The 23,580-nt window shown below is 32.7% G+C and overlaps 1 protein-coding gene across 4 annotated transcripts in view; it reads left to right on the top strand.

Moving 5' to 3' along the window:
- LOC143916896 (uncharacterized) overlaps positions 1 to 22,297 on the top strand; it is a 66,941-nt gene extending 44,644 nt beyond the window's left edge. For 2 of the 4 annotated variants that reach the window (XM_077438164.1, XM_077438166.1), the window contains 8 exons: positions 1,085 to 1,206; positions 1,275 to 1,453; positions 1,530 to 1,644; positions 13,071 to 13,201; positions 16,059 to 16,223; positions 17,822 to 17,909; positions 18,903 to 19,259; positions 20,041 to 22,297. In XM_077438164.1, coding sequence (XP_077294290.1) covers positions 1,085 to 1,206; positions 1,275 to 1,453; positions 1,530 to 1,644; positions 13,071 to 13,201; positions 16,059 to 16,223; positions 17,822 to 17,909; positions 18,903 to 19,259; positions 20,041 to 20,396 — 1,513 coding nt within the window. In that variant the 3' untranslated portion in view covers positions 20,397 to 22,297. Of the gene's footprint in view, positions 1 to 1,084; positions 1,207 to 1,274; positions 1,454 to 1,529; positions 1,645 to 9,150; positions 9,321 to 13,070; positions 13,202 to 16,058; positions 16,224 to 17,821; positions 17,910 to 18,902; positions 19,260 to 20,040 lie in introns of all 4 variants that reach the window. The other 2 variants (XM_077438165.1, XM_077438163.1) reach the window with 2 other exon arrangements.
- The last annotated feature ends 1,283 nt before the right edge of the window (positions 22,298 to 23,580 follow it).

Below are 23,580 nucleotides of genomic sequence, written 5' to 3'. Positions count from 1 at the left end.
CAATTGATAGACGTTATAAATTTGAGGATTTAAGAAACTGCTTAAAAATTTCAGTCAGATATCAATCCAAATATGTCACTTGGAATCTAGAAAGTATTGCAGTACATATAAGTAAATAATCAATTTTTGGAATTTATTAAGGCTTATGTCGTCCCAAAATACCCCAGTGAAGCTTTTGGAATTGAATTTTTTTAGATACGTACATATGTACATACATATTATATGTATGGAGGTAGTGATGAATCTCAATCATTATTTGAACGTACATATGTAGTTGTGTAAAAACGCCAGAGAAGCGGCTCTTTCCAATGGGTTTAAATTCTAAATTTAATTTTTAAAACACTAATGAAGTAACAATAATGGATATCTATAAAAGTATCCTCTGTGCATATGTGTATGTACATATATGTATGTATATATTGACTGCAGTGTAATTGAAAAAAATAATCGCAATATTTTATAAAGCCTTTAGAAAAAAACGTTCGTAAGGATATGAAACTAAATATTAAATAAAGTTGCATAGTATGTATATGGGAGCTACATACATATGTATGTATGTATGTATCTACAATACCATACTTACACATACATAGAGTAAAAGTTGACTACAATCAACAGGTAGATCGCATACGAAAATCAATGGAATCCTCTGTTGTGTAGTATATAGTAATAGTTTATCAGTTTTCGAGTTCAATTGATGCAAATGATAAGATTGAGTCTTCAACTGGACATCCTTTACAAGTTTTGCAACTTAAATACATAGTATACGAATCGGCAAACCATCTTGTGTTTATGAATGAACACACCTTTTCTTTGTTTGTCTTGAAAGCTTTCCTATTTTTTTTTCTCAATCAAAGGTTTACGACGGCGCCGAACATCCTGTTTTTCACTTTGCCTTATGGTATTGCTTCATGAATCGAAACTTAACAAGATAGTGCAACAACAAATATGCATGAATGAACTATGCGAGCTTATCTCGGTCAGATAGTAGGAAAGCCACGTGAACGACCACGAAGTCTAAAATCGTATATCTTTGCGCTGACCGCTTCCTTTGAATATTTGTCTTACTGTTTTATATTTTCAGCCCTCAAGCATATGGAAGAGGTGGTGTAGGCGGTGGAAACTATCCAGGAGGAGGGATGCAGTACTATAGCGGAAGTCCTGGAGCTCCTGATTTGGCACAACCCTTGTGGCCTCCACCTTCAGGTGAATATAACAAACCGTGCTATCATACCAACATTTTCACTTGGTATTAATATTCATTGTATTGACAGTGCTTCCTACATCCTTGGCAGATGAGTATGGAGGTGGTGGAAAATCTGCAGTGTCAGCTCCTTCTGGAGCATTGCCAGCGTTTGCTCAAAGGTTTGCAGGACATTTTCCAACTGCTCACGGTAGGACATCTAATTCCACATCAAACGCATACACGCCTCAAGCTGCATATACGACACAGGTATGATTTCGATGATTGAAAAAAAACAGTAATTTGTGTAATGTACTAGGAGATGATACATTGATTTGTATTTCAGGCTGAGTTGTGGTCTGGTGGGTATTCAGACTCAGGGGCAACGTATTCAGAAGGGAGGAGTATTCCAACAAGAGGAAGGAATACTTCGTTTTCAGCCTCAGCATCTTTGACAGCAAGTGAGTGTTTGATCTTGTTTTATTTTACCATTGAAACTTTGTTTTAATTTCATCTTGCATATCTACAACAACGTCAGCACTAATACAAATATCTATAAGCGATTTGTAATGATTTAATCTTGAACAGTAATCATCATATTTGTTTCGAACGGTTAATATATGTATGTATGTACATAGGTAGAACTTTTATAGCAATAAGCAAATATGTAGTTATTTTATGTTGCTTTAAAAATTAATGTTCCTTTTTGTTAGATTAAATCTAAGCCAATTGTATTTGAATCAATTTATTTATCCACGTAGTTGTTACATTATTTTGATTCCATCCAGCCGATGATTCTATTGAACGTATATATGTATGTATGTATAGGTCCGAATTCCTGTAGTGCATTATTATACACGTGCTACGAATAAATTAAATTTTCTTGCTCTAATGTAATATCATAAATTGAGAATGTCATAAAATTAGTCATTAGGGTTGAGTGTCTTCAAGGAAAACCACGTCCAATTTAAATCTTATGTAAAAAATAAAATTAATTTAATGTGAAACTTTTCCCAAAATTGTGGTATGTTGATTTATCGCTAGTGAAAAAATGAAACGTTTTAATATTTAACATTTGCGAACGATTCGAACGATTGTACGTGACGCGATGCGGGAAAGCAAATCAAGAGAGATGCGCGTCTTCTCTACGCGCAAACGTGCGTTTAGGTGCATTTGCTTTGTCAGCATACTTTTTTCTCTCTTTTTTCTGTTCCAACACGAATCATTAATGACAAAAGGTCACGGGCAAAACTGATTAGATAAAAAAAAACCCAATACGCACGACTGTTCGTCTATGGGGTTTACATATTATATTATTTTAATATAATATTTTCATAATAATTGTAATTTCTAAACTTAATAATATACAAAGGGCTATTTTTTTGTTGATAAAAATATAGTATACTAACGCTAATATGAATACTCGTAAAATGTAATATATCTTATTTACTTTAAATAATAAACTATTTAAATTTACATTAGAGACACACCCACTAATAACATCACGAAAAGATTTAACAGATGTCGAACTGGAACCGATTTCAACACCAACACTGTTCAGTGATTATTAATCGATAGGCGTTAACCCCATGGGAATATTCATTTTATTTTGAAACTTCGTATACATACATATATCATATGCGTTAATTTTGAACTTTGTGATAAAAAAAATTGACAATCTTTAATATTAATTGTATCGAATCAAATGTTGACACAACTTTTGAGTCATTTCTTTATTTTACCGCGATATCGACTCAAAGGACTACTAAGTTGAGAGGTTATCGCGTTACGGGTCATTTTTTTTGTTTTCGTTCACGTATTTGCTACAATTGACAATAACGTGCCGAATTTGTCTAATCAGTGTTTCCCACGAGACGTTTTTATAGACGCGAAAAATTATTATTGTCGTAGTTTGCAAACTGCAGAATCGTTCAATGAGTTTTAATTGCCGATCGAAATATTTGCACGGTAATAAGATCATCAAAATGACTCAATTACCGCAGTGGGTCAAGGTCTAATACTCACCTCAGAACAAATCACGTACAGTCGTGCTATTTCTTTATATGTAAATACACGAAGGACTTGGAAAATTGGAGTGTATTAAATTTCATGTGTAATATTCGAATGCGACTGTTTTATTTTATTCCGTCGTGATGATGGCATTTCGAATGAAAATCGTCTTTGAAATCTTATTCAATTTGAAAATATTTATTTTTGTCTTAAATGTGTGTACCTACATGTACATTTAATAGCTGTCGTTTGCATTCGGCCACGATTCCACTTTTCGCTTGGTATGCTTTTCTTCGGCGTACAAGAATGCGTTTTGTGCATTCTCCTCGTCGTCGTTCTTCATCATCAGCGTTCACTTCGTGATGATGGTGTCTGTGGATTCGAGCAATACGTGTCCGTGTCTAGACGACCCAATTGTCCTCACGGTGGCCCAAGGTGACAGCTAAACAATGTCCGAAGATCCCTGTCGGCGCCAAACCCAACAAAACTTTTTACGATACCTTAAATTCCTGAATATTAGTCACATCCCCTTCGAAACTAGCTAGAGAATATCGATAAAAAAATTTAAATTAAAAAAATTGAAACTCGGGGTAAAGTGCTAACGCGATAACTTAAAAGCCTCGTTGATTTGAGGCAATCTAGTTCGATGCAGTTTCGGTGCAATTAATTTTATTTTTCTTGCTAATTATCAATGCTGAAATGCGACACGTATTGCTGCATTGTAGAATCTGAGCTTCATTTGTATTTGAAAGAATTGTATATATGTACGTACCTTTACCATATACTTTCGTTTTTTTTTTTTTGTTAAGTCCTATAGGTAAATAACTGTGGTTTTTCGTATATAAATCAAGCACTTAAGCGTTCGTATGTAGTTTTTGGGTCCATTTTTTTTCGATACATAGTATCGTTTACAGATGACGGGACCATTAGGGGCGCGTGTAAAATAGATACTCGATCCACACACCACTTTCGACTAATTTACGTGACAGCCAGACAGACATCTCCGAGTCCGAAAGCCTGTGTGTCGCCTTTTGTCACCGGACTACGCATTCCAAATATGCGTGTTTGAAATTGCACTTGCAATGCCGAAAAAACGAAATCGATGCAATCTCCAGTTTACAAAGCGAGAGTTTCAATGTTTGATGTGGTGTTTTTTAGAAATTTTTATGCTGTGACATTTTTTAATGTCAGAACAATGCCACCGCAACACCGCAATTTTTTGATTCCTCATGTGTTGGTTCTTAACCGCAATGTAAATACCGAACTTTTATATTTTGTATAAATATACAATAGAAACACATATGTATATGTATGAAGCATTACTTGTGTTCGTTTGAGTTTCGAGCACTTTTTTGTTGAATATTTTAGCTGTTTGTTTGATTTTAACATATTTTAAAGGTTTCAATTCAAGTAACCATTCAAAAGAAAGATTGAATGCGTCACTATCATACAAAAATTCAACTTCATACAAAGAAAGTATGAGACTCATCGTCATCGTCGTCGTTTGAAGGTCTCTCCAACACACCTCCATTTTGGGCAATTTTCATCCATCTCATTCCACACGTTTTCTAATTTCATCCACCCATCTACTCTGTTGCCTTCTTTACGCCCGTTTAAATTCTCTCGGTACCATTCGAGCACTTCTTTCTCGCCCATCTCTAGCTACGTGATCCGCCCATTGCCATTTCAATCTCTCGACTCTCCATTATATCAACTATGTAACCTTTTCATACTCAACATATATACATTTCAGAATATGAAAAGTATATACATATGTTGAGTATAATAGTTGAGAGGTAACTTTGGTATCCATTATAGTAGTTTATTGGAGATGTAGACCAGCTTATTTAAAAGAAAAATCTTTTTTAAACAGGTTTATCAATAAATTTATTATACTTAAAAGCATAAATCAACTAAAAATATTTGTCTTATGGAATTAACTCTTTCGTATTTTACTTTGAGCTTTTTAAGTACGATAGAAAAACCAAACTTTTAAGTTTATTTCAGGAAATTGTATAAGTTTGTTTTTATATTGAACAATAAAATTAATTAATTTATATAATGTTACTCATGTGGGTAATTCCGTTAGGCAGAATCACATCCTACATATCAATAGGCACGTCATCATATTGTGCGCTAAATTCTACATATGTAGATTCATTTCATAATCAATCACCGAGTTTTAAAGCGAAATGTTTCGCAACCTCTGCTGATATACGATATCGTTACAATCTGCGCAGTTTCATTAGTATAAATCTCGTATTTCAATATGTATAAATCTGCACAAAATCATTCAACATGTTTAGGGGTGGATACTCTTCCATATTTTTTTTTGCACATGACTAAACATTGCAAAATATACACACACAATATGTCAAAAATGTCTTCCATGTTATTTATTGTACGGACGTTCATTTCGACTACCGTTATTTTCAGGTACAGATTCTATTGTTTAGCTCGGAAAGCAAATATAAATACTTCACATCTTCAACATCTCTTCATATTCGGTGAAGTTTTTATTTACGACTAGATCTCGACACTGCTATTGTTTATCTCGTGTAAATTCGTGTATGTTATTATTAGTCATATTATACATATTGCGATCGATGTTCTTTCTGATGTGGAATTTGTTTCGAACGCATCATTTCGTATTACGTTGTTACTGTTACTAGGCGAATGTTCGTTTCACATTCGATACTCGCGCACATGTTTTTCCATAAATACCTAATTGTTTTAATATATTTTTCCCCGTCAAACTGAGCAGGAAGACATGGCAAAACATGTTTCTCTTATCAGTGCTCCACATACTCCGCACTTCCTCTCGTAACTTTGTGCCTCGCATTTTAAAACGACAATTATAAATAATTCAACGCATACATTTGTATGTACATACATACATATATATGCATGTATGAACGTCAACCATAACCTTTTTTATGCGTTTCGCGTTGAAATTGCTCGTCGACTCGAACTCAATGGAAAAATACTGAAAATATTATACATACATATGTTCATACATACGTGAATTTTCATATGAGATCTTATGATTTTGTATTAGTGCTGATTATAATGCGTTCTACTGTTGGATGGTAGACAACATTTCTCTTTGTCTTTTTAATTATTTTTTTTGTTTGTTATTGATGAAGACACTTCCATTGTTGTATTTTTAATTTATATTGTATATTGATATAATAACTATTTATTGTGTTCGTTTTTTAATGCATATTTGCTTAAAACCGCAGTATGTACTACTTACATGAAAAAATGAATTCAATTCCTATTATATTAAAATTGTCGAATCCTGTCCTAATTATAAATATCAACTTTTTATGCAAAATATAGTAGAAAATAGTGAACACAATAAGTAGTTAAAATTTTTGAAAGAATAACAAAGTTTTAGATAGTCAAACTAATTTCCTTGGTTATTCATGTTTTGCTTAAAATTATAATATTAGTACTAGGACATAGTTCTGCCTATTGGAACCAACACACATGTAGAATCTTTCGTCATCTACATTTCGATTTTCAGATGCTTTATATTGTTCATAAATTGTTCACAATGCATCTTAGATCTATTCTAATAGCTACTGATCCAGTGATCATTGTCAATTTCACAAATTGTATTTCTTGTTAGTTTATATAGTATTATCTTATTTTAATGTTAGTACAAAAAGCATAATCGGATAAAAAAGCTTCAAAATCTATGTGTCTAAAGCTTCACGAATCTTTTTTAAACAACATGCAAAAAGTAAACAAAAAACATCACTAAGTCTATTGAATATGTGAATGGCATGTACATATGTATATTTATGTATGTACATAGGTTGGTTCTATTAGGCAGAGTTGCTCCCAAATGTGAGTTGTTATTCTTTCGTTGGTTAAATAAATAAATAAATGTACTTTCGCCCATTAGGACACGCTTATGTTGAGGATACGTAATATATGATAAGATTCCAACCATTTTGTGACGTCATAGCCAAGTTAAACCGATTCAACTGTACACTATTTTCATTTCAAAGATGTCGGTTGATTTGAATAAAAATCTTTAACACTGAGCAACTAAAAAATCATGTTTTACTTAACCGGAGCGGATATTAATTAATCTTTACTAAGTTTGACCCACTGAATTCAAATATGAGAATGATTTTTATATATTTTCTCTCTATTATAAGATATGAGCATTTAAAAAATGCGCAATTTTTACAGATTTTTAGCTTTTGCAGTAATTAATTAAAAATCTAGTATTGCTGTTTCAAGAGAATGATTTAAGGTCTGATCGCACTAGGCGACAATGCGCTGCAGCGACGCAGCGCAGCACATTGTTACAAAAGGCAACTTTGACGCGCAGTGTCGCGCCACTCGTAGTACAATTTCATACAAACAATATTTGACCGCCCTGCGTCGCTGCAGTGCAGTGCTGCCTAGTTCTGTCTTGCTTTATATGTATTTTAAAGTAATAAAAATTACAATCAATTGAAATAACATTTGACCATTGTTTCCAATACTCACGTTTGACACAGCAATACTAAATTTTGAGTTAAAGACTGCAAAAATCTGTAAAAAAAAATTGGGCATTTTTTAAACGCTCACATCTCATTAACGAGAGCAAGCCAACAAAAATCATTGTCATGGTCGAATTTAGTGAGTCAAACTTAGGAAAGCAATGATTAATTTCCGCCGTGATAATTTTGTTGTTGCTCCGTGTAATTAATTATACGTATTTTAAAACAATAAAATTACAATCAATTGAGAAAACATTTGGCTATTGATTCCAATACATAGTTCCAGCACAGCAATACTAAATTTTGAGTTAAAGACAAAAAAAAAGTTCTGTTTAAAGGATCAAATCTCATAAACGACAGCAAACCAACAAAAATCATTGTCATATTCGAATTTTAGTGGGTCGAACTTAGTAAAGGAAAATAAGTAGGTATCCGCTCCTATAAGTAAAAAATGTGATTTTTTTTGGCCCGTGAAATCATGCGTGTAAATAGAACAATATTCAAATTCAGTGAGCCAAACTTAATACAGATTAGTAATGAATTATACGTACAGAAATACTAAATTTTGAGCTCTAGACTGCAAAAAAATTGCGCAAACCAACAAAAATCAATGCCACATTCGAACTCAGTGAGTCAAACTTAGTACAAATTGATTAGTCTCCGCTCTGATGTATATTTTTTTTGATTCTCAGAGCCATTGAACGGTATATATACCAGCAGCATATATAGCTCGGTCGTTAAGCTTCTGCTTAGCGTCAAGAGGCGCCAGGTTCGATCCCATGAGCTGACCTCGATTGAAAAGAGTATATCTGTTGTGCTGCTGGTCAGACCTGGATATTTGTGACTCCAGGTCAATCGTTTTCTATTAGAGTTTGAAAATTTTCTCTGATTTTATTGTTGAAACGGCTCCCGGTAAAATTTGGCTAAATATCTATCCTACCTACTATGTCACCACTTTTTGAGATTGAAAAATGTACAATAAAATTTATGTACAATTCATAGATGTCTCGTTAAATTGCTAGTTTTTCAGTGTCTCGTAATTCAGCGACTTGTATGTATAATAAAAAAAAAATTGCTGCAATGTTTGTAATTGGCCAGGAGGGCGCATTGGGGTTACTTGTAAGGGCCGGGCCGCACCGTGCAACTTTGTCGGCCGACTAGTCGCGCGACATGAAGAAATGTGTGCGACAAACAAGTTGACGGGTGCGGCATGTCCCATCTACCTGCATGCATTGGTCTGGTCGCCCTCAACCAAGTTGTTCGCGAGTTGAGCGGTGCGGCCCGGCCCTAAGGCCTTCCCGGTATTTTTATATGTTAAAAATAAATATACATATATACAATGCATCGATATATGAATATCCTCAACAAAAGCGTGAACACATAGAATTTAATTATATGCAAAATGGATAGATTGATTAATTTGATGATTGATGTGCGTGTGTGTGGGTGGTCAAGTGGAATTGGCGGAGTACTTCAGCGAGGGTCGCGAGTGCGTGAACTGCGGCGCTGTGCACACGCCACTGTGGCGTCGAGACGGTACCGGCCACTACTTGTGCAACGCCTGCGGTCTCTACAACAAGATGAACGGCATGAACCGGCCGCTGGTCAAGCAGCCGCGGCGGCTGGTACGTGTGCGCCACCACGGACTCGCCCAAAGACAACACGCGCCCACCGATGTACGGGACACCACCGCTCTAGCCGACATATCCAACCACCCCCTACCCCACCCACCTACCCCACTACCCACTTTTTCAAATTCAAGCAGACAAACTGACAGAATCTAAAAAAATATCGTTTAGCTATTTATTTTATTTTATTTTCACATACATGCATCATATGTATATGTGCCATGACAGGAATCACCACAAGGCGACACATGCATACATAGGTTAGATTGATTTTTGTACAAAGTACTAACAATTTTCAAACATAACGGTGTAAAATACAATAGAGACATCTATGGACAGTCAATGAAATTTTGATACACAGCAAATTTGCCAGAAACACACTATGTAGGTAGCATTTATATCGGTCACGAGCCCGAATGTGAAACGCCTGAAAACGCAAATATCGGAAGACAAAGATCGAAAATCGAAAGATCTTAAGTCGAAAGATAAAAAAAAGGGTGCATGGTAAACGGTACATACTCACGTACATACTCGCTTAATTTGCGCGAGCAGGATACAATAGGAACAAGAGGAACAGGCTTTTCCTCACGTATTCTGCCTGTATCTATAAAAGCCTGTTCCTGTTGTATCCTGCTCGCGAAAATTAAGTGAGTATGTACCGTTTACCATGTACCCTTTTTTTTGATCTTTCGACTTAAGGTCGTTCGATTTTCGATCTTTGCCTTCCGATATTTGGTTTTTCGTGCATTTCACATTCGATCCCGTGGGGTAGACCCAGCATTTATATATGAGATAAAACAAATTCGATATGTTAATAAAAGGTTTGGTGCAAGCGCTCGACAATCACCAGACAGAGTGAACGACAGATAAACTGGATGGCAGCTTTAAACGCAATTCTCGTCTTCTCGAATGATAGATTGCACATCAGATGATGAGTAACCTTTCGATGTGCACAGATGCAATTATTAAAATGGTAATTATTAAAATTGAGTTGGATCTTTCTGGCGAGTTTAATAAGGCATGATTCGGAACTTATCGATCTCAACTTGAGAAAGATCCAACTCAATTTTAATAATTACCATTTTAATAATTGCATCTGTGCACATCGAAAGGTTACTCGTCATCTGATGCGCAATCTATCATTCGAGAAGACGAGAATTGCGTTTAAAGCTGCCATCCAGTTTATCTGTCGTTCAGTCTGTCTGGTGATTGTCGAGCGCTTGCACCGCACCGGTTAATAAATAATCCAGATTTGCAAGAAATTGGGGGGGAAGATACTGATTTATTGGTAAAAGCCGAGTTTACGGACGAGGCGGACCTTCTCGGCTCGCTTGCCATTGGTAGCGGACCCGCTGGCTAATAATAATTGCGCACCGTTTTAATCACGGCACGGCAATACTCGAGTACTCTCACACAGCAGCCAATGACAGTGGCGAGCGGGTCAGCTACCAGCGGCAAACGAGCCGAGAAGGTACGCCTCGTCCGTAAATTCGGTTTTATCAACTCATAGTTGAACTGTATTTTTAATTGTAATATATTTTGACCAGTTGGAATGTAATTCGCCATATGAATCAACTTACGTGGGTTAGGTGGAATAAATTCCAACTAGTCAAAGTATATTATATTACCACTGAAAATACACTTCAACTATAACGGTAGTCGGTGAAAGGTTAGATGGAATATATTTCAATTAGTCAAAATATATTACAACTGCAAGACACACTTCAACTGTAACATATACGATTATAAAAAACGATTTCACTTGCTTTAAGTTGGCTAGTTTTTACTATGTACAAAAAAGTGAGTGTCCAGTCCACTATGCTGTAATTATTACAGTGTAATAGTTGGTTTTTTTGTAATGAATATTAGTTTTTTATTTTTTTTTATACAAATTGATAAATAGGGATCGTTAGCTAAGTTGTGAGGAACCGCTTCAGCAATTGCTTCAATATATTGGCAAACATCCATCCAAATCTGACCAGCAAAAAATACTTATTATCATACGTTGTATGATTATTTTCAATAGTGGTCTAACTAGGGCTCGAGCCGCAAGCGACATACGCTATCCACTGGGCTATGTTGCTTGCTTGTTATAGTTTAGTTTTTATAGTTTTTTACATTTGGCATGTGCCTAGGTATCTTTTTTATTAGTGCTTATTAGGCCGTTTATTTCCATATATTCTCATGATTGGTTCATAAAAAGTCAGAGATGAATATTTTTTGAGTAATCAAACTGACATTTTGACGCGATTGTGATGGTAAAATATCGACTTTTCCGTCTTGATTGCATGTTCCAATCAATATTCGCTCTAAATATCTGCGTCAACTTGCTGAATTGAGTCATTTAGTTTAGTGCGAACCTTATTTTCTACTGACTGAGTAATTAAAAAAAAAATCCAATCGCTTGATCTCTTCGGAACATTATTTTTTTTTGTCAAAGTCAAGTACATACAAGTTTGCATTTTAACACACGTAGAAGGTGATTCAAACGGACAACACCTTTAATTGAACAATATCGCTTTGGGCAGTGTTGGGCAAATATTTGATGTTGATTTGAAGTCACACTGATCATTTTTCCGTTATATGTAAAATAGAATCTGATTGGTCAATGATGGGTTCCAAGAAGAAAAATTCATGACAAAATACTTGTCACTTTACAAAATAAATGTTACAATAGATATTTTGCTATAATATTTCTATCAATACTCAAAACCAATGTTAGCAATGAGATTATTGACATTTGCTGTAACTTACATATGATTTTCATAACAATTTTATTGATTTTAATAATAATGCAACTTTGATCTTCGGTGTATAGTGACTACCATCAATTGTTTATAAATTTTAAGGACTTATTTGGGAAGGATTATTTTGCCCAAAATATAATAGATATTTTGGGCAAAGAATACGTTAACTTAGGACTAAGTACAAATTTTATACGTCTCAATCATTCATGATGCTTAAAATTTAAACTAACGTGTGATTCACAATAATGTTTCATAGGAAATGTTTGAGAGCCGACACAATATAAAACATGTTTGATATTGATTTATTTATAATACATAAATTTAATCGTTTTGAATGTCATTGGTGAACTCTGATTCTGTTGGTTTCAAAGCTGTATTTGTTTATTTAAATAGAAATATTACTTCAAAACTAATCCTATCTCCATCCATGTGAATATTCCTCTACGACTCACTGCTAAAAACTCATCTCCTTGAAATTTAATATTGCATGCACAAACTTCCTCCTGTGTGGATCCTTTCAAAATCGTCCAAAAGTCACCACATCTTTGATCTTTTGAACGATTTTGCGCTTTTATTGTTGAATGTTGTTTTGTTGTAGGGGGTGACATATGTACGAACCGAACGGAGCTGAGCGATACGGAGACTTGTATCTACCGTTTTTTTTTCTTATGCAAATAGAGCAAGCAGGATGTAAATATTACATACATACATATATAGGTCAAGAGTATCATCGAAAGGTGACCTCCTGGAGTACATAAGTCATCCCCCGCGTACAAAAGTGGTCTTGTAGAAATCCTCATCCCCTATAAAAGTTTTATTGAGCGGCCAGAGCGCGGGTGCCCTTCGAAGCTTTCAATCGTTCATGTTGTTTTTATTTTTTTATATTAGATATATAGATTATTCGCGGTCTGCGGGGAGGGTTGGCTCGCGCCTCCTCCCCGTCAATTCCTACCATTGTTTTGAATTGTTTAGTCAACGTTTGTGTTGTCGGTTGTTGCAGTGGCCGCCGAGCCTGGCGGTACTGTGGGGTCGGATTTCTACAAGAGCTACTACGGTTGTAATGGAGCCTCGGTACCTAGGCCAGCCCTAGCTCCTACGCCCATAGAAGAGACCAAGTCCAGTCGAAGATCGGTACGTTCAAACCAAAAAAAAAAAATCCACTTATCACAACCCTGACGTTTGGGAAGGTCTGTCAAGCGTGAGGTGACAGCTATATATTGTAGGAGCTGAACCACAGAGTTGCGTTCGAATTCAAGTGTCTGTCCCACTTTGATGTACCTTCCTACAGCGGTGGTTTTGTCGAGTCAACAGTTCATGAGAGTCATGATTAATTAAAACCAACACTTGAAATGTCAACCCCCCCGCCCCCTCCCCCAGCCTCAACGTTCTTACAATGCCTAAAATGCGGTTTTGTTTAAAAATCAATATCGTCTTTAAGCATATACATATTATAATATAAAACACAGGTAAAAGCAATGGTCTATGATTTTCTAATACTTTAATATTTTTTGGTTCCATTTTATAGTGAAAATTATGTGATTAATTAATTATATTAAAAATTTTCATTGTGTAAATTTCTACTTGCATACTAATTGAGCATTTGACGTGCAACAAATTAAATTTTCATTATATTATACATACATAGCTGTAGTTTTGCTATATATTTTTTTATAATGACAAATTTAAATAAAATTTCAATAATGGTAACATAAAGTTTTGAATCTACTTTAATTTATTTCGTTCGTTTGATACCATTACGTTGTGCTAAAAAACTTTTTCTTTATGTATTAACATGTTTCTACTACATCTACGTACTTCTAATAGTAGATTTTTTTGTTATTAAATTACAAATTGAAAACAATTTAACAAATTTATACGTCATAATTAGGGATCTCAAATCTGTGTATTCGAATACTTTTTATACACAATTATTTTTTTTTTGTTTTCAATTTACCGCACATTTGAAACTATTTGACGTACTTGATTAGGATTATCTTAAAAAAATTAAAAGTATATTAATCTATCTAAAACTTAATCTAAATAATTTAAAATAATTATTCCATTTTCGAATATATTTGAATATTTGGTAACCCTAGTCATAATCATTCTATACCAATGTGGTCTCTATTTAAATGGTCAATTAAAAATTTCTTGTAGCTAAGTAACTTGTCAGTAATATGTATATCAAAGTGATCAGTGAGTTTTATAAATGATCTGTATCCATGAGTCAGTATGTTTGTGGTCAGTTAATAAATTAAATGGTGAAGTAATCAGTTATTTATATAAAAGGGCTAGTATTTAAAATAAATAGTAATTCAAAAGAAGGAAAATCACATGAACAGTTCGATGATGTCTTTAAGATAGTCAGAAAACTTGAAATCAGAAATAAAATCACTGTACGATTTGAACATATACATATATACAACATTGAAAATATACATAAAATATTGCTTTGAGTTAAAAAAATAAGATGCAAGAAATAAATTATTAGTTAGAACATTTACGGAAATTACAGAAGTACTCTTAGTCGATTATATAGTAGTGGTGTTTAGACCATGTATATACCAGAATCAAATAATTCAGCACATGTGGTGTTTCATAATGTAAAATATTGTTTTTTACTGACCAATCTTATGATTCATAAGTTTGGTCATAAGTTATGAATACTTACTGGCCACTTTTGTATTTAGTAAGTGACCAAAAATCTTGCTGCCTATCAAAACTATACATAAGTTGATTCTGCCTTATCTCATTAGAACCAAAGCCTTTTTCTTGTACAATCTGAAAAAGTAATAAAATATTAGAAAATCATTGACATTCCATTTTACAGGCCATTGTGAATATCTGCATACTACATATGCATGAAATCATTTGCTTCAAATTAAAGATTTTTATGTTATATGATGATAATTCACTGTCGAAACGCATTTTAGATCATAACAAAATATCACACCATTCAATTTTTCATTAAATCCTATACTATTTATAGTATAGGATTTAGGAGATAGGAGACTATAGAAATGAAAAAAACGATCGTGTAATGATTACAAATCAACAATAGCGTAATTACATAATTGAGTTTTATTATTAAATTTAAACATTCACGATAGATACGAGACAAGTATTGCAATAGAACGATCTAAACAACATTAACGTCTCTTCGGTGATTTATTACAGCTGCGAGAAAAGCAGTTTTCCCGTTAAACTAACGACATTTTCCGATCGTAAGCACACAATGGGAAAATCAATTTGCGCTTAATTTGTCTTCCGAACCGATGTTATTCCAACGACACTATACTATACAATAACATTTGTAATATCATACATTCAATTTGAAAGAATATAAACACCATCATAACCAATATTTTATAATCATAACCAACTACTAACAAAATATTAGATTATTTTTTTATACATATATGAATATACGCCTTTCGAAATTCCAAACAACAAACTTATACTGCACCCACATATACTACAGTTGACTTATAAAAGTCTCATATTATGTATGTAATATATTATATAATAGTAACGCCTAACAGCTTCTTCTCAATCTATTCAATCTCTGTAGAATTAAAAAAATACACACTGATTTTAATTAACATTATTAATTTTGAATCGCATGCTTACCATTCGGAGCCTATTACAACTCTACGGTAACGTATCAAATACAGTTTACATAATTTAAATATTTACACGAATGATTCATCGAGTGTGATCATACATCAACGATTGTGCATATTGTGTGCGTAAGATACTACGATAAACTTAAAATTTGATAGATGTTTATTTAATAATAATATCGAACTAATTTTATGTATCAAATCAATATTTAGCCAACAATTTATCATGTATGTATGTGTATGTTCGCGTCACATGTCTAACTAAGTAAACGTTCGATATGTGATCACACTTAATTCAAAATTATTTATTTTTACATCATGTCTCGAGTTGATTTTATATGTTTGTTTTTTGTTTTTTATTACAGCACGCTTCCCGTCGTGCTGGCGTGTCGTGCTCGAATTGTTGCACGTTGACCACGTCATTATGGCGACGAAATGCACACGGTGAGCCTGTATGCAACGCTTGTGGTCTTTATTACAAACTGCACAATGTAAACAGGCCTTTATCCATGAAAAAGGATGCCATTCAGGTAAGAAAATCGTGAATTTTTCGCTGTGCAACTTTGACGCAATATTACCTATATACATACACTGACTATAATTTAGCAAGTCACCTATATATTTCATTACATTCTTGAACCACATATGTATTTCAATATGATTCCTATATAAAAGATTTGGATTTATATCGATTTTAAAAGCAACATATTATGTGACGACAATCATTAATATATTGGGTGGCCAGATTTAGGAAAAAAATACGGGACATTTTCGGCGGAAAGATATTTTCACATTTTAGGTACAATGAAACGGCACATCTTGAAAATAAAATATATTTTAATGAACCAGTAAGTTTAAAATTTAAGAATCCAAAAATTTTGGATAAGGTGACACCTCACCCACTGCCAATAGCCAGTAGCCTTGTTTGTTTGACTTCCCCCCCCCCCCCCCCAATCGTTTTGTCAGATTTTAATTGTTTAAACGCCTATAACTTATCATTTCCTCACTATATCTTATAAAATTTTCAACATAGGCTCTCACTGTCTCTCATGTATATTTTATTTTTAATTTATTTGTTTTATTTTATTAATTTTTGTTTTGCATTATGCTAATAAATATTTTTTATATTCTTCTCCTCATCAATGGAGGAAAAATTAGTCGATTTATCATCGTATGGTGTTTCTATTATTTTAATTTGTTTAGACATTGTATATGTATGTACTGTTTTAGAACAAAATACTAATACACGAGGTCATTTTAATTCATTTCTATTCCTTAATCAGATAGATATTCTGCAGTTGTTTGATCTTCGTAGTTTTCCCAATAACATCCAATTAAAAACTTAATATTTGAGCCGCTGTATTTGAAAGTGGCGGAAATCCAATTTTCAATTCCAAATATACTATTTCAGTTTGACTTAATTGACAAATTGTTATCACTAGTTTAAATTAGATACGTCCAGAATCTCGGGAAAGCAGAATAAACTCATTACAAAACACCTGTATTCTAAAATATAAAGCATTATATTTAATGTTTTGCGAGATATTTCTCAGAATGAAGAAAAGTGGACTTACGTCACTTACAAATATAAGGGCTCATTTGTTCACTAGGTTCATTAGATTCTCATCAGTAGTCACCGGGCCCAGAAGGTGCCGCGTATTGTTCAAAGGTTGTAAATGCATTGTTAAAGGTTTGTCGAACCTTTTTTACAAAGGATTTACAACAATGGAACAATGGATAGCACTGTGACTATCCTACCTCTACTCATCAGTTCCTAAAATATGGCAAGCAAGTTTCATAGCAATCTAGAAATTCATCAAAAACATTTTCTTTTCTGAAATACACATTCACACATGTACTGCTTCAGTGTTGCAAAGTACAAAAAATATTCCAAAATATATTACTATAGTTTTTACCGAAAATAACTTGAATGCGGGACGTTGAACTGTCCCTACGACCTTTATCGGGACAGTGGAACAAGATGTTAGAAAACAGAACATGTCCCATAAATACGAGACGTCTGGCCACTCTATTGATATAATATGTAACCTTAAAAATAGATACGTAGTTCTACGTCAAATAAAATGTTTTGTATTTATTTTTATATAATATGATGTTAATTTTTCAGACGCGAAAGCGAAAGCCTAAGGGTAGTTCTAAAGCTGATTCATCTAACTCCAATAACAACACGCCGACTGTCAAATTAGAGCCGACAAGTACGTATAATATACATAATAACATTAATACATAGAGTCAATAACTCATATTGAAAATGATGTGAATACGAGTTTTAAGTCCAAATTCACGAAATTTAGGATTGTTTCGACATATTTGCAATGCATAGGTAGTATTTATTCGAGATGGGACTATGATTCTATGGGCAAAGTGTGCTTCTATGTATCTCATGTGATCGAAATCTTTTCACATCATAGTTGTTAAACAAATAAATAGTAAATAAGTGAATAGAATTATATACGATTTGAGACAAGCATATTTAGGCATTAATCATGTCTATGTATGTACATATGTACATATATTCAATTTCATTCGAAAATTGTTGTTTATATTTTTAATAATGAATTTAGAATAGATATGTATGTATGTATGTATATCATAAAGTAGTCTTTAAAAAGAGCATCGGGAATTTAATTGTTGATTATGATTTTTTTAAGTCAATTATCAATTTTTTTAACGTGACGCTTATGTAATTGTTTGGAAATATTAAATAGATAATTATAAATAATTATCTTTTTAATAACTTATAGCAGTATTCATGTCTTAAATAATATGTGTTTTTTTTAAGCTAAATTTGAACAAATTTGAGATTTCCATTTAAGAATAAAAGTTGATTATGAAACTAAATAAAGTCACATTAAGACAGGTATACATTTTTTGTTTTGCAAAAGTCAAATAAATTAAAATTAAACTCACAAAACAATCAACTTGAATGCATTTAGGAATTTTGTGAAAATTTTTTAATCATACAACCAAATTAAGTATTTTATGAAAAAATGCATGCGAGGATCTTACAAATGAATAACTAACTGGCTTAGGCTTAAGTGATTGCACAAAAAGTAATACTTTTTAATCTGAAGAATTAGCACTATTCTTTGCTAATTACTCACTACTAATTAACTTCATCCTTAGAAGCATTTTCTAATAAAATTAATATTATATACAATTTTCAATAATCTTTGACTTTTTTTTAGTGACGGAAGCATATTCGGAATTGAGACGTCTTCAATCTCAAGTGAACAATTTTCCAATATACGAAACAAAGACCTATCCATCGTTGTCAACGTCCCCAGGATCTATGGGCTTGAACTACTACGAGGCTGCAACTCCTACGGGAGATCACGACAGAGAACCACAACAGACTCCGTCTCCGAACAACCTATCCTCTCAGAGGCATAGCGTATCGCCCCAGGAGAATACCAGCAACCATATGGATCTGTCTCATCACAACACATTGACCAGCATGGACGGCTCGCCTCACATTGTCAACATTGCCCATTTGCAGAGGGCTCACATGCAACATGTCAGTCCCAACGGTCTCAGTCTTGCTGGTGAGAACTTTATCTGAAATTAAAATTGTATTACCTTGTTTACGTATCCTTGTGAAGATTTATTGAATTATGGTTGTGTGTCGTCTTTGTTTGTCGCAAAAGTAAACCAGTCGGGCTGAAAACAAATACAAATAGGTAAAAAGTAAGCAAAACAAATTGAGTTATTTACAAAAGAGTATCAACAAAACTCTCACTATACATTTTCTTTACTTTTTCAGTCCAATAAGACATTTTTTTCTTCTATATATGTACATACACATAGGCAGTATATCCAATGCGGTTACAAATGTGTTCAGAAACCATTTGATCAAAATAAAAAATTTCTTTTAACCTTCAATAATAAACTTTCGCTTAACAATAATATGTTTTTGAATTGATTGATTGTTTTTCTTTAAGAAAATTAAATAGTAGCGTGTTCTCAAGATTCAGAGGGAGGTCTGGATTTGATTTATCAGTTGTTCATAGTCAATTTTATACAGCTCTAATAACTAGATATATTTATTTACAGTTAATTGAGCATCATCAGTAAAAGAAATATAGTCTAGTCATAATTTTAATTACATCTAATAGTATACAAAAAATATATTTCTTTTTTTGAAAAAAAAAATAGAAACAATTTTATAAAATAGTATAATTTCTCCTGAAACGAATCGTATTGTTACGAAAATTGTTTTGGGTACTATTTTACTATATTTCTCATCTATCTTCACTACTTTGCTTCACAATCTAAGTCCTGTATTAGTATACGTTTAAATTTATATTGAAAATCTTTATATTTCAGGTATGCATTCAGATAGCCAACATTTGCTGTCTCCGACTGGTCTTAACAACAACGTCATCTCTAAAGAAATTTCAGCAATCAACAACAACAACAGCAGTACCAATAATAACAACAGCGTGCTTCATCATCACCATCAGCACCACCAAGTCTTGGTGATGAATAGTGGCGTCGGGCACCATTTGCACGAGGACGTGAGCGCTCATCATCAGATCATGGGCGATGACGAACTCGGAAAAGAGTTCGAAAACGAAAGGAGAGTCGATCATAACATGTTCATGGTTCGTCGTCATTCAGCCAACAGTTCGCCGAACGAAATTGGCATGGAAAGACCGACTGTGGTGTCTCTGAGCAGTTGAAATCCTCTTCCATTTACGACAATGTGTAGAGCACTTTTCTGATTGGCTCTCGGCCTGAAGCTGTAGTCTCTTACGTAAGAAGAATTCGCTGGGTCGTGTCAAAATGTAGCCTCGAATTTCTCGGATACTCTTATGAATATTACATATATATCTATAGTTGGTAAAAATTAAAAATATTGTATAGCTTTTTTTTAATGACGTGTATCGAATGAAAGCACTTGCATTTATATGATTAAAATAGCTATCATTTACCGCCGGATGATTGTTTTCAATTTAAGACATGACAATAATTGATTTATTGAACGAATGAGACCAAAGAATAACTGAATGAAAATCGAAAACTTAAATGAAAATCACTAATGTTCCTAAATTCTTTTGAAAGATTCGGGTGGGTTTTAGTAGTAGTTTTCATTATGTTATATTTATTGCTCACAATTTTCATGTTCATTCTATTTTGAGTCATATTTTATAACGCTTTCGTACATTTATTTTATATTTTGTAAAAAAAAACTTATTACGTTTTATTTTTGTTATTAAATTTAGTGATTTTATATATTATACCTACTATACACATTCGATATTGTAAATAAGTTAGTAAAATTACTTTCAAGAGATGATTTTAAGCAAGTTAATTCTTTATTAATTATTATTATACCTTTTTTTATTATTCTTTCTATCATTACTAGACATTGTAAAAACTTACGAAAATTTTAATTTACCTCTTGACTCGAAGTAATGAACATTTATTCAAAACTCACTTTGTTTCAAAAGATCTGAAATGAAATAAAATCATATTAAATTATTTCATTTGCATGTAATTTAATGAAACGTAACAAAATCATGACAATTTTATCATAAAATAACAAAGATGTGTAGGTATTAGATGTAATCGTAATGTAAATTAGTACTCGCTTAATGATGTTCATTGATGTTCTCAACAAAATAAGTTTTTTTTTATTCGCAATATATTCATATCTTGTTTTTTAATATTATATAAAGACATAAATATAAGCACTTTGAATTTCTTATTTAATAGTTGTAAATATGTAATAGATATAGAATATTAATTTTATTGCAATGTTACTATTAAAATAGAGTCTCACTTTATATATACATAACTTTTAATATAGTACAACTTAATGTACCAACGATGTCATTCCAAAAAAAATCTTTATAAATTATCAACAACAAAAAATACATCTTATTATAAGTACTTATAACATGACTGAGGCGGCTAGAAACCAAAGTTAAATCAAACCTCATCTACATACATAGATTCATACATAATTTTTCATAAATTTGTACATAATAATTACATACCAATATAGTTTGTTAAGTTAAGGATACTCTCAAGATATTTTAGCACATATAATCTAACTAGTTTTAGAGAGAATAAAATGTGTATATTCCCCAAATATATAACCAGCACTCGTACCTTAGTATAATAGCACTGTATGGATTGAGTGAAAACTCTAATCATTAAAAGTATGCAAATTTGTACATAGCATAAAGATTTGTTATATTGTAAATATTTTGAATCCGAAAATATACAACGCAATGAATATAATTGGAGACATATTCGAAAGAATATATTTCGCAATATTATATGTATTTCGTATCTAATATCACTTTGGTACAATTCTGTTTGACGAATTGTACGATTTTTACCATTACACTATTTATAGTTATTTTAGTTTTGTAGTATTGCATATTTTTGTCGATTTTACAATGTATGTATGTTCATATGTACATATGTATCAACACGTTCAATGTATTGTTTTCTTCATTGCAATGATGAAAACTGTCCTGTGCGTGAATCTCACTCCAAATACTTGTAAATACATTCCAGTGTAAGTTAGGTAATTGATTTCAATAAAATAAATCATTTCTTTAAATTGTTTTGATGCATTTATACTGACTTTCTTTTCAATGAGGTATCGAAATTAAGTCACATTCAAAATAATTTGGAAAATAATACCCCACTAATATTATCATTCCTTCCTTGTAACATTAATATGATTCACCATTGACCATTTCAATGATTCCCAAAATATATTATATCTATATTCAAAGTAACATATTACTATATTTAGAACACATCCTTACTTAATATAGAGATAAAAAAAAAACCAAGACAAAAATCTTCTTCGTTGACATATTCGAGTCTTTCCTAAAGTCCAATACTTTAAAAGAGTATGAGGAGTTCAAAGATTTTATTTGCCTAGGTGCATTGACCTCAAGAGTAGGAGAATGACAATCATAAATCCGCAGAAAAATCGGAATAGAAAAAACGGCGATGCTCCGTCTGACAAAGATATAGAAAAACCGTTCTATAATGAGGATAACGAAAATTCATCTGTTGATACCCATTGCATTGTGGCTCCATAGTCAAGACATAGACGCTAAAAAAGAGAGAAACGGACATGTTAGATCATAGATGCCTTTGAAATGTGTACGAACGTCTGACAGTTTCAGAAATACTCCACAACGTGTAAAAAAAGATTCTATCCTACTTTGGCCATATTGCCAGGAAGAATGTGGAGAGTCTCTAGAAACTGCTAGTCATTAGAACACTAGAGGGAGAATCAAAAATAAGTTCTTTCAATAGAATAGAAAGTTCTTCAAGAAATTGACTAGATTTATGTATATTGGTTAAAGAAAAATATTCCGGTGATATTTTTTTTATGATATTTCGCAGATGAAATATCATTCCTCTAATAGTCTTTGGTGAATTGTTTGAATTAACAGTTGGTCAGAATTATTCAATTGTATATTTTACTAAGCATGTTATTTTTTCTGATCAAATTTTGCATAACAAAAGTGCTTGGATGTTTGTTTAGAGACATTAATTATCAAAACCAGTATTGAATATAATTGTCATTCGTATGCTCAGACATTTTTATGTTTCCTATACTATTTTTCGAATCCAACGAAAACGGTTATAATTATTTCATCGATAACATAAAGTGTTTTTGATTGGTTGAAATGATAAGAATCGAACCAATGCGCGAGTGATGCAAAATGGCCGACCATGAATCATGATTGAGAAGTGTTTGCGTTCGACCATAATTCGTTATTGTTCAAAATGCATACATTCAATCATTTCTCTATATCTTGTATTTTTAATTTTCGGCAAACATACATATGAAGCCATACCTATATATGTATGTACATATATGAATCT

This window comes from Arctopsyche grandis, chromosome 9, assembly GCF_051622035.1.
Source record: "Arctopsyche grandis isolate Sample6627 chromosome 9, ASM5162203v2, whole genome shotgun sequence".
Taxonomy (NCBI): domain Eukaryota; kingdom Metazoa; phylum Arthropoda; class Insecta; order Trichoptera; family Hydropsychidae; genus Arctopsyche; species Arctopsyche grandis.
The sequence above is the reverse complement of the archived record's forward strand: the minus strand, read 5'-3'. Positions and strand labels throughout refer to the sequence as shown.